The sequence below is a fragment of the Arachis hypogaea genome, chromosome 19, assembly GCF_003086295.3.
Source record: "Arachis hypogaea cultivar Tifrunner chromosome 19, arahy.Tifrunner.gnm2.J5K5, whole genome shotgun sequence".
Classification (NCBI taxonomy): Eukaryota; Viridiplantae; Streptophyta; class Magnoliopsida; order Fabales; family Fabaceae; genus Arachis; species Arachis hypogaea.
In genome coordinates, this window is record NC_092054.1 from 110,606,436 (window position 1) to 110,619,692 (window position 13,257).

General features: G+C 35.6%; 1 protein-coding gene across 1 annotated transcript in view; it reads right to left on the reverse strand.

The window, feature by feature from the left end:
* Nucleotides 1–7,622: 7,622 nt before the first annotated feature.
* Nucleotides 7,623–13,257, reverse strand: part of LOC112778607 (protein FAR1-RELATED SEQUENCE 5-like) — an 8,159-nt gene continuing 2,524 nt past the window's right edge. Inside the window, exon 3 of the mRNA XM_025822910.1 lies at nt 7,623–9,221. Within this exon, the coding sequence (XP_025678695.1) occupies nt 7,623–9,221 (1,599 nt within the window). The remainder of the gene's footprint in view (nt 9,222–13,257) is intronic.

The following is a 13,257-nucleotide window of genomic DNA, read 5'->3' on the forward strand; positions in this document are numbered from 1 at the left end:
ATGTTGTTTTCTCTTGATCCTGGGGATCCACTGCAATCTGGTTATAGCCTGAATAGCCATCCAAAAAGCAGTAATAATCATGACCTGCTAGTCTCTCTAGCATCTGGTCTATGAATGGTAAAGGAAAATGATCCTTTCTGGTGGCTGTATTGAGCCTTCTGTAGTCAATACACATGCGCCACCCTGTAACTGTTCTTGTAGGAACCAGTTCATTTTTTTCATTATGAATCACTGTCATGCCTCCCTTTTTTGGGACGACTTGAACAGGGCTCACCCAGAGGCTATCAGAAATGGGATAAATAATCCCAGCCTCTAGTAATTTGGTGACCTCTTTCTGCACCACTTCCTTCATGGCTGGATTTAGCCGCCTCTGTGGTTGAACCACTGGTTTGGCATTATCCTCCAATAGGATTTTGTGCATTCATCTAGCTGGGCTTATGCCCTTAAGGTCACCTATAGACCACCCAAGAGCTGTCTTGTGTGTTCTTAGCACTTGAATAAGTGCTTCCTCTTCCTGTGAACTTAAAGCAGAGCTTATGATCACTGGAAAAGTGTCACCTTCTCCCAGAAATGCATATTTCAAGGATGGTGGTAGTGGCTTGAGCTCGGGTTTAGGAGGTTTTTCCTCTTTCAGAAGAAAGTTCAGAGGCTCTTTCATGTCCTTTGAATCCTCCAAATCAGGCTGAACATCTTTAAAGATGTCTTCCAACTCTGATTCAAGACTCTCAGCCATGTTGATCTCTTCGACCAAAGAGTCAATGAGATCAACTTTCATGCAGTCTGTTGATGTGTCTGGATGCTGCATGGCTTTGACAGCGTTCAACTTAAACTCATCATCATTGACTCTCAGGGTTATTTCCCCCTGTTGGACGTCAATGAGGGATCGTCCAGTTGCTAGGAAGGGTCTTCCTAGAATGAGAGTAGCACTCTTGTGCTCCTCCATTTCCAGCACAACAAAGTCAGTGGGAAAGGCGAATGGCCCAACTCTGACAATCATGTCTTCAATCACGCCTGATGGGTATTTAGTGGAACCATCAGCAAGTTGGAGACATATCCGGGTTGGTTTAACTTCTTCAGTTAAGCCAAGTTTCCTGATAGTAGATGCAGGTATCAGGTTGATGCTTGCCCCAAGATCGCACAAAGCTGTCTTGGTGCAATCACCTTCTAATATGCATGGTATCAGAAAACTCCCAGGGTCTTTAAGCTTTTCAGGAAAGCTTTTCAGAATGACTGCACTGCATTCTTCAGTGAGGAGAACTCTTTCTGTTTCTCTCCACTCCTTTTTATGACTCAAGATCTCTTTCATGAACTTGGCATAAGAAGGTATTTGCTCAAGTGCCTCTGCAAATGGAATCTTTATTTCAAGAGTCCTTAGATAATCTGCAAAGCGAGCAAATTGCTTATCCTGCTCCTCTTTCCGGAGTTTATGAGGATAAGGTATCTTGGCTTTATATTCCTCAACCTTAGTGGTTAAAGAAGCCTTTTTAGAGGGGTTGTCATCGGCACTTGTGTGTGTCTGATCCCTCACTGGCAATTGAGTGCCAGAGTCAGAAGCTGGAGTGACGTTAGACGCCAGTTCACTGTCTGTTCCTGGCGCCTGAATGCCAGAAATGTGCCCATTTTGGGCGTTCAACGCTGGATTCTGCCCCATTTGGGCATTCAACGCCAGATTCTTGCCCATTTCTGGCGTTGAACGCCAATCCTGCCTTGTTTCTGGCGCTGAATGCCAGTTTTGGGCATGGTCTGGGCGTTCAGCGCCAGCCTTCCACCCATTTTCTGGCGTTTTAGTGCCAGAATTATTTTTCCCTGGGCTCTTACTGTCCTCAGGTGAATCTTTGGTGGGTCGCTCATTTCTTGAATTTTTGATGCCTTGAGGTGGGGTATTTAATGTTTTCCCACTTCTTAATTGAACTGCTTGGCATTCTTCTGCTATTTGCCTTGATAGCTGCTGCTTTGTTTGCTTAAACTGTTCGTCCATATGTATATTAGCTATCCTTGTCTCCTGTAGCCTGTCCTTGAATTCAGCTAGCTGCTTTGTTAGAAAATCCAATTGCTGATTGAATTCAGCAGCTTGTTTTACAGTACTAAATTCAGCAGTTACTGTTTTAACCTCTTCATTCATGGAAGGGTTGCTGCTTAGATACAGATGCTGATTCCTGGCAACTGTATCAATGAGCTCTTGAGCTTCTTCAATTGTCTTTCTCATATGGATAGATCCACCAGCTGAGTAATCTAGAGACATCTGAGCTCCTTCTGCAAGCCCATAGTAGAAGATGTCTAACTGAACCCACTCTGAAAACATTTCAGAGGGGCATTTTCGTAGCATCTCTCTGTATCTCTCCCAGGCATCATAAAGAGATTCGTTATCTCCTTGTTTAAAGCCTTGGATGTCCAGCCTTAGCTGTGTCATCCTTTTTGGAGGAAAATACTGATTCAGGAATTTTTTTGTCAGCTGTTTCCATGTTCTTATGCTGGCCTTTGGTTGGTTATTTAACCACCTCTTAGCTTGATCTTTTACAGCAAATGGAAACAGTAATAGTCTGTAGACATCCTAATCTATTTCCTTATCATGTACTGTGTCAGCAATTTGTAGAAATTGTGCCAGAAACTCTGTAGGTTCTTCCTGTGGAAGACCGGAATACTGGCAACTTTGCTGCACCATGATAATGAGCTGAGGATTCAACTCAAAGCTACTAACTCCAATGGAGGGTATGCATATTCTACTTCCATATGAAGCAGTAGAGGGGTTAGAATATGACCCCAGAGTCCTCCTGGACTGTTCATTTCCACTTATGTCCATGATGGATATATGGATATAACTTGGACTGATTTACCTTTTTATTTATTTTATTTTATAAGAAGTAAATACTTAAATAAAATAAAATAACTAAAAAGAATTTGAAATTTGAAATTAAAATATTTTTTTTTATATAATTTTCGAAAATTTGTTTTTAAAATAGAGAGAAAAGAAATTTTTGAATTTAAAGAGGAGAGAGAAAAATAATAAGATAGCACAAGATTTAAAATTTTTAGATCTAATGCTCCCTATTTTCGAAAATTTTGGAGGGAAAACACCAAGGAACACCAAACTAAAAATTTTAAAATCAAGTCACAAGGAAAACTCAAGAACACGAAGAAAGAACACCAAACTTAAAATTTTTAGAAAACCAAGCCAAAATTTTCGAAAACCAAAGGGAAATCAACAAGAAAACACCAAACTTAAAGTTTGGCACAGGATTTAATAGAAAAAATTATTTTTGAAAAAGGCTTTAAAAATATGATAGCCAATTACCATGAACATAAACACCACGTTCTAACTAACTGAGCTATAAATTTAAAGTGTTTTAATAAGGGATAAATAATAAAAGACTCTAAACCAAAAAAAAAGAGAAATTTTTCCTAATCTAAGCAACAAAATAAACCGTTAGTTGTCCAAACACGAACAATCCTCGGCAACGGCGCCAAAAACTTGGTGCACGAATTGTGAATCACACTTTTCACAACGCGTACCACTAACCAGCAAGTGCATTGGGTCGTCCAAGTAATACCTCACGTGAGTAAGGGTCGAATCCCACGGAGATTGTTGGTTTGAAGCAATCTATGGCTATCTTGTAAATCTTAGTCAGGAAGTCAATTATGTTTATCAGTTGAATTGTGAATAACCAAGAGAGCATAAATTAAAGGTTACTTGTTGTGCAATAATGGAGAATATGTTGGAGTTTTGGAGATGCTTTGTCTTCTGAATCTCTGCTTTCCTCTGTCTTCTGATTCACGCACGCACGTCCTCCTATGGCAAGCTGTGTGTTGGTGGATCACCGTTGTCAATGGCTACCTTCCATCCTTCCAGTGAAAACTACGCTCACGCGCTCTGTCACAGCATGGCTAATCACCGGTTGGTTCTCGATCCGGTTGGAATAGGACTTACTATCCTTTTGCATCTGTCACTAACGCCCAGCCTTCAGGAGTTTGAAGCTCGTCACAGTCATTCAATCCTTGAATCCTACTCGGAATACCACAGACAAGGTTTAGACTTTCCGGATTCTCATGAATGCCGCCATCAGTTCTAGCTTATACCACGGAGATTCTGATTAAGAGATCTCAGAGATACTCATTCAGTCGGATGTAGAACGGAGGTGGTTGTCAGGCACACGTTCTTGGTTTGAGGAAGGTGATGAATGTCACTGATCATCACCTTCATCACAGTTAAGCGCGAATGAACATCTTAGATAGGAACAAGCGTGTTTGAATAGAAAAACAGAAATACTTGCATTAATTCATCGAGACACAGCAGAGCTCCTCACCCCCAACAATGGGGTTTAGAGACTCATGCCGTCAGAGAATACAAAGTTTAGATCTGAAATGTCATGAGATACAAAATAATTCTCTAAAAGTTGTTTTTATACTAAACTAGTAGCCTAGGGTTACAAAATATGAGTAGACTATGATGGATGATGCAGAGATCTACTTCTGGGGCCCACTTGGTGTGTGCTGGGCTGAGACTTAAGCAATTCACGTGCAGAGGCCATTTGTGGAGTTGAACGCCAGTTTTTATGCCAGTTTGGGCGTTCAACTCCAGCTTTTGATCCTTTTCTGGCGCTGGACGCCAGAATTGGGCAGAGAGCTGGCGTTGAACGCCAGTTTACATCGTCTATCTTTGTGCAAAGTATGGACTATTATATATTGCCTGAAAGCCCTGGATGTCTACTTTCCAACGCAATTGGAAGCATGCCATTTCGAGTTCTGTAGCTCCAGAAAATCCACTTTGAGTGTAGGGAGGTCAGAATCCAACAGCATCAGCAGTCCTTTTTCAGCCTGAATCAGATTTTTGCTCAGCTCCTTCAATTTCAGCCAGAAAAATACCTGAAATTACAGAAAAATACACAACTCATAGTAAAGTCCAGAAATATGAAAATTTCCTAAAAACTAATGGAAATAAACTAGAAACTAACTAAAACATACTCAAAACTATATGAAATTAACCCCAAAAAGCGTATAAAATATCCGCTCATCAATTAGCATTCTATACTTCCAAGGTAATCAATTGTTAATATTAACACTTTATATTTTTACATTGTACCAAACTCTCAAATTATACAAATGCCAATGACTGCAACAAGCATCAACTTTCTTAAATCTTAATCATGATCACTATAGCCTTATTTTGTGCCACTTAAACACAACAGATCAGCTCTTTATGATGGATTTAATTTTGAGAAGTTCTATGGTGCTTACCAACATAATCATCATGTCATACGGACTGTATGTGTCGCTGTTGGGATGTGACATGTGTCTGTGAAGACTGGTCAAAGGCACTGTGTTGATGCGGTAACGGTAAGGGAGCTCATCGTGGTTCCGTTTTCCTTTTAGCCTAAATATATTAATTAGCGTAACTGAAGTGTTTATATTAAGTAGTAATATGGGCAGGTCTAGTGCTTGTGTTACTGGGCCATGGGGTGGTTTTGGGCTCTGGTAGTTGGATTTTTTGGCATTTTGAATTGTAAACCATCCTGTTTGTTAAATCATCCTGTTTGCTAAATATTCTAAACCCCGACGTGTTAACTAATTACCCTAATTATGTAAACTCATTTAAATCATAAACCTCAGTCTAATGCATACTGCTTGATTTATTATGCACGTATATCACGGTATATGCTACTTTATATGATGCAACTATATGTATCAATAATTTATCAAAAATTTATTACCCTAACAAAAAACCGCAGTGAATCATGACTTAATGCTTTACATATTTGCTCTTTAAATCTTTTTTCTTCGTAAACATTATAGAAAGGAATAAATTAAGAATTCATATTAATATTATTTTTTAAAAAAAATACTTGATATTTTTTACACAACAAGAAAAGAATTTTTCTTTCTATATTCTTATACCGAAACATGTTTGATGGATAAAAATATTTTTTTATATGAGATATCCAAACATAAAATGATTTTTACTTTTTCATGAAAAAATTAAAAAAAAAAAAAAACTAAATTTGTTTGTTGATATTTTTCAGTTGATGATCTGTACTTTTTGAAGTATTTTTAGATTTTTTTAAGTAAATTTTGAAGCAATTGTCTTTTTGATATACATAATTATAAAATTAAATTACAAATAATCACGTTTTACGTTATTTCCAAATTTTTTTTGACAGCCTTGATAGTTAGGAAAGGTCATTCCCTTATTGTTATTGTTATATAAAAGAAATAAAAAATGTTTAAAATTTGGTTTCTGGAGAGAACATGGTAAAATATGAAATAAATTTAGTTAAAAAAAATTATAATTTTATTTTATTTGAATCAACTTAATTTTTAAATGAGCTAAGTTATTATTGTTGAGTTAACATATTTTTATTATAAATTTATCACATATTCATGCATAATATATTTGTACTCTTTATTATTATTATTATTATTATTATTATTATTATTATTATTATTATTATTATTATTATTATTATTATTATTATTATTAATTAATTAATTAAAAGGTACTCTTTATTGACATATTATAGTACACGTTATGCATGTTGAGTTGTTTATATGTAATTTTTTTATTTCTAATATGTTAATATATGATTAATTAATAATATAATATTACATCTAATGATAATAGTATTAATTTTTTTTGGAAAAAATTGTAGGACCATGACCACCTTAGGTCTTCCTTTAAATTTGGTGCTGATCATAATATGTATTATAATAGAATTAATCCTAATATAGTATCATTTATTTGGAGGAGTAGTTCTGATAGATTTGGTTGAAATTAGTTATAAATATTAGGTTCTGGTAAAATTTGTTGTTACTTGTTAGAGTTTATGGTTAATAGACTATGGTTTAATGTGTAGTTATTTAACGAATACACTTCGATATATAGAGGTTTAGATCTTAGGAATTTGTTGTAATTTTATTGTTAGAGTTTTTTAAACACGAAGTTCTATGGTGAGTTGAATAGACAATGTTTAGGGTATAGACTGAGTGGTTGAGTGTAGAATTCTAACTTTTAGTACCTCATCGTTTAACTTTAATCGTGTCCTAGAGATAAGTTACACACCTTTGTTTAACTAAGCTCTTGCATCATGCCAAATTTGGACGTATCTTTTTGGTCTAAATCAAGTTTTATCACGTTTGGATTAGAATAGAATTCGATAGCCAACTTAATAAAATCTGTTGCTGCACTAAAGAGAATCTAGAAAAAATACAGCAAGCAATTCTGTTTTTGATAAATCTGTAATAAATTCAATTTTAATCTGTTACTTCTAAATTTTGGCGAGGGTACAGTCAACACCCCTAATCTTTCGAAGAAACAAATTTCAGATTAATAAGACCTCGTTTGGTTAATTAAATGTCAATTGAAAATTCTGCCCTGTTTTTAGTAATTGGTTATGAATTTTCTGCAGAATGTTAGGAAGGTGCTCATGCTTCATGACGAAAAACATGTGCTTGCAGGGGTAGCCATGTTTGTTCCAAAAGTTGCAGCTACATTTCATTCTTCCTATATTTTTATCATATAAAACTACGATCTCTCTTCCGAGTTGCCCATACTCATCGATAGTGTAAATCTTCGTAGTCAAAGACCTTTGTAATCTAACCAGATTGACTGATGCAACACCTACGATCTCGTTTCAAACATCCCCGAATATTGCACGTGTATAATGACTCGCAGCGCAACGCTCTAGTGATTCCAAGCTTGTCGTTATCACCGGAACGCTGTCAATTGATCTAAATTGCACCAACAACTCGTTGTTTCGATAGTCACGGACCATCAGTTCCAAATTTTGAACAAGTTCAAGCATCCCATGCTTCGACTGAAGGAAGTTCTTTGCAACGCTATTTATACCTTCACACCTTGACGTCGTTCTTATACAAGCACAAAATTTATCCCTTAGGTACGCATTCGCCCACATATCCTTCTTCCCGAATACCTGATTTATCCAGAGGCTATCTTGCAAACTAAACTCCTCAACAGCCTGGCTCCATTCCGTCAAGAATTTGTTAACTGCAATGTCTGCATAAAGCCACCGACTAAATTGCGCGCGCAATCCTGCATCTTTTACATTTGACATGACATTCTTCTCAAAGTGCCACCTACACAACCGATGGGTTGCTCTAGGGAATACCACTCTCACAGCTTCCCGCATTGCTTCATCACCGTCGGTTACAACCACAGATGGCATCTTTTGGCACATTACCTCCAATAGGCTCTTCAATAGCCAAGTATATAACCCTATCATCTCATCCAACACTAGCCCAAAGCCGAAGATCGTGGTCTGCTTGTGATTGTTTGATCCTGAGAAAATAACCAGTGGTCTGTTGTACTTATTTTTTTTGTAAGTCGAGTCGAAAGCCAGAACATCTCCAAAATATTGGTAGTCCAACCTACTTCCCCCGTCGGCCCAAAACATATTTGCAAGCATTCTATCCTCGATCAAATTGTACCATGCCATCAGCATAGGATCAGCCTCTGCCTTTCCTTCTAGGTAGGCTATCGCAGATTCAGCATCTCCGTCAACAATTTGCTTACGCCTTTGCTTGTCAATATAATTGTATGCGTCCTTCTTTACAAATCCTACCAACGAATACCCACCCGACAATCCTGCCATATATCGCATTGTTTTTGCCGTCGATATCCCGCACTCACGGAATCCATCAATTTGCGCTTTCGCCCTTTCAGTCAATGACCTATACTTTGGGATTAGGTGTACCATTACCTGGGGAGTCAATTCATGGTTGTGGTTATTGTTGATCTTCCTCACTTGCCATACGGAAGCACTCTTATCTAGGTGAACAGAAAACTTCGCGTTGCAATTTGTTCTCGTCTCAGGGTTATGTACTCGCCTCCTATCCAGTCTATTATAGTGCTTAGGATCTCTCAATCCCTCCTTATTACAAAAAAAACTCATCCTCCTAACATTTCCATCATCATCCCTTCGTGAGTCCCCTTTTCGGACACTGAACCCATGATATTGACCAAAATTTTTGTAGAACTCATACGAATCATCATCAGTTCTAAAGGTCTTTTGCATAATATCTTCAACAGCCAAACCCTCAACATCTCCAAAATCCAAACACATTTGACTCTCTGTTTCGCTTCCAATAGTATAATTCAAAGTGTCCTCCGCCACCGCCTCATCACAGTGCCCGTTTTCTTCATTATTTTTCCCCTCACCACCATTGTTATGCACCGCATGTAACACCCTAAGATATATCCTATCTTTGAGGGTCTTTAAATAAGGTGCCACACTCGATAGAGAAAGAGACTGAACTTAATCGTTATGCAAGGAAGGGAGGAAGTGTGCGTGAAGAGGAAAATAAGCAGTACTAAAACGATAATAAGTATGAAATAATAAACTTATCCATGAGTACGGTTCAAAATAAAATGCTTAGAGGTAATTAAACAAAGGAAAGAAACTAATACGTCCTAACTAATTTCGTTGAAGAGGCTCCCATACTTGTGTCCTATCCTATCCTTGATCAGGACCCTTCAATTATTCACGAATCGAGGTATCCGTGGCTTTCCTCCAACACCTTTTCGCGCAGTGAAGATCTGGTTCCGTTGTGTGGGATGAACTAGGACTCGACGGGTAGCTGGGGTTCTCCTTCCACGAACTCTCGACCTAAGTAGATAGTTTGGAGCACGGTAGTAGTGGTCGTAACTACCCACGCGTGCTTCGAGGGGTCATACTCAGAAGTTACCTTCGGAGGCACTGCGTCGTCTCTATCTGCTATGCCATGTTCCTCTGGAGACAGTATGGGAAAAGAAAAGGGATGAGAACCTAACGTCTCAGTAGGAGTGCTATGCAACACCTCCATAACTATCTCCAGTCCACGTGCGGAATTTTAAAAGAACGTCGTATGATATGGCATGTAATATGAACCTCTTGTAAAGCGTAAAACATATAGGTAAAAAGGAAAGAACATAGAAAGAAAATAGAAGGATCACATCTTAAGTAACATCAACATAATCATAAATAAATCTTAAAAAAAAACATAAAAAATCAAACTTTCATTCATGCTTTCTCCTTTCTTAACTTATAACTTTTATGGAAGGTATTGAGCTCAAACCGGTATAAAAGGTGGGAGTCCCCTTCCCTTACCGAAGGTTCTTATCCCAAACGTTTTGGCGATCACCTTCCCTTACCGAAGGATCATATCGATATCTTGTCTTTGGGGGTCACCTTCCCTTACCGAAGGATCATTCCCTCAGTTTAATTTACAATTAGGTTTTGTTTAACCATACACGAGAGGAAAATCATATAAGAAGAGATCATGCAAGAAAAGGGACAATTATGATGATAAAGGGATATATGAAAAACATGAGACTCTGGCATATGTATGAATTTTAAAAGATCTTGGTAGTATAATGGCATGGATTGAAAGATGTCATATCAAAGTACAGGAAATAGGGCATTTTAAATAATTGCACAAAATATTAAGAAGTTATGTATTCTCGATCCTAAGGGAATAATATAATGGTGCAAACGATCATATACATAATAAGAATAGAATATATTAAATATTTGAATAACATATTTAGAAATCATGTACTCTTGACTTTAAAGGAGTATTAATAACATAATGATATAAGAGGTCACATAGATGCACATAATAGAATAGAATATATTAAATATTTGAATAAAATATTAAAAAAACATGTACTCTTGATTTTAAAGGAGTAATAATAACATAATGATATAAGAGGTCACATAGATGCATATAATAGAATAGGGTATATTAAATATTTGAATAAAATATTGAAAAAGCATGTACTCTTGATTTTAAAGGAGTAATAATAACATAATGATATAAGAGATCACATATATGGATATAATAGAATATGGTATGTTGAACAAGACATTATAAGAAGGCATGTACTCTCGGCCCTAAGGGAATATTAATAATATAATAATATAAGAGAGCACATAATAAAATGGCGTATATTAAATAGCTGAATAAGCATTATAAGAAGGCATGTACTCTCGACCCTAAGGGAATATTAACAATATAATCATATGAAAGAGCACAAAAATGGGTACAGTAAATTATTGAATGAACATCATAAGGAGACATGTACTAATGTTTAAGAAGACACGAATAACATGATGGACAGACATGATCAACATGGATAAAGGATAGGTGAAAAATAATTAATGCCATGATAACATTCGTGAATGGAAGAAAATAAAAATGGAACATAACACATGCCAAGCATTAAAAAAAACATAATTCCCTACCATTTTTCTAACGCTTCTTTGAACTTGCCTCTTGTGTTTGCCCACATAATATATTTTTGTAGAGAGAGAAGAGAGAGGATTTGGTATTTGAGAGGAGTGATTTTTCACCTATAGGTACACCTCTATTTATATACATCTGGGGATAGGGTGGTTGGGATAATTTTAATTTCAAACGGAGGGTGGTTACTAGATTCCTATCCATAAATTTAAAATTCTAAGCCTATCTCCTAACTGATTTTCAAATTTCGAATTTAATTTTGTTTCTAGAAGGGGTGGTTGTTACACTGCATCCATTTACATTTCAGAAAATCAGAATCTTCAAAATCCATCAACTTAAATAATTTTTTTATATTATCTTATCATTTTTATTGAGATATTACAATAGATGTTATTAATTAATTTTATAATAAAATAAATATTTACTGACTAAAATAAAAATAATATATAAAAATTAGCAAAATATATTTTCATATCAAAAGCAAAAATGATATATGAAAAATATATCAAAATATACTTTATTAAATTATATTATTTATAACTTTTTTGGTACTCAAAGTATTCTTTAATTTAATACTATTTTAAACTATAAATTTTAATTATTTATGACTTTATTGTTAGTTATAATGAGTTTTTTTTATTTATTTTGTTTTTTAATGGATCAATGATTCATATTATAATAAATTTACAATAACAAATTAATATATAAGAATTACGCTTACAAATTTTAACAGAACAAATAAAAAATAAATACAAACCCAAAAATAAAAATTTTACTAAAAAGTTAAAATTATATATTTGAAATATCCGACTAGTAAAGAGACTACCAACAGGAAATAAAGGGTAGAATTGATTATAAAAAAAGTAAATTTAATCCTAACGTTAATTTTCAAACGCAGAAGCAACAATTTATAACTCCTTGTAAAGGCACGTTTACTTTGGCGTTTAGACCAAAAAGGCATCCAAACACAAGGAGGATGCGTTCAATGTACTCAAACGTGCTTCTCTTCTTTCTAATGCTAAACCAAACACAGCCATAGCCAAATTTCTAAAAAGCCAAAAGCACATGCAAAGTAATCACAAATCACAACAACGGCTAACAATTTCAATAACACGCTAAAAAATTAACAACCATAGTACCCAACGCAAACCCCATTCCCATACACAACATCAACACCACATTCCCTCGTGTACATCAACAATAACCACATCAATGAATGTAATAACAGCTTACCACAAAAACATTTTAATTAGAGCAAATAATCACTTTATTGGTATTCAGAACAAGAGGACAATACCATTAGTGGTGACCAGAACTAAAACCAAAACAGTCAATGACCAATAAATTCAATTTCAGAAGCTCAGCCTTCGTTAATATGTTCCAGAACAAGAAGACAATACCACACTCATAATCGGAACAAAAAAACTTGACACTAATATAAATTTTAGACGCTCAACTTTAATTATTTATTTTCCAAAAATTTAATTATTTTCCAAAATAAAAAGGCAATACCATCACTAGTAATCAGAGCAACAATCGAATTTATAATCAGAAGAGTAATTTTAATTTCAAAAACTCAGCTCTAATTAGCTTTTTCCCGAAACAAAAGTACAATACCATCTCCTGTAACTTGAACAATAACCAAAATAATAATCAAAACATCAATCTGAATTTCAGAACCTCAAACTTAATTATTTTTTTTCCGGAACAAAGTTACAATACCATTGGTGCACGGAATTGTGATCACACTTTTCACAACTCTGGTACAACTAACCAGCAAGTGCACTGGGTCTTCCAAGTAATAAAACCTTACGCGAGTAAGGGTTGATCCCACAGAGATTGTCGGCTTGAAGCAAGCTATGGTCATCCTGTAAATCTTAGTCAGGCGGATTCAATTGGTTATGAGTTTTGATAATTGAAAGATAAATAAAACGTAAATTAAAATAAAAATACTTATGTAATTCATTGGTGGGAATTTCAGATATGCGTTTGGAGATGCTTTGTTGCTTCTGAACCTCTGCTTTCCTA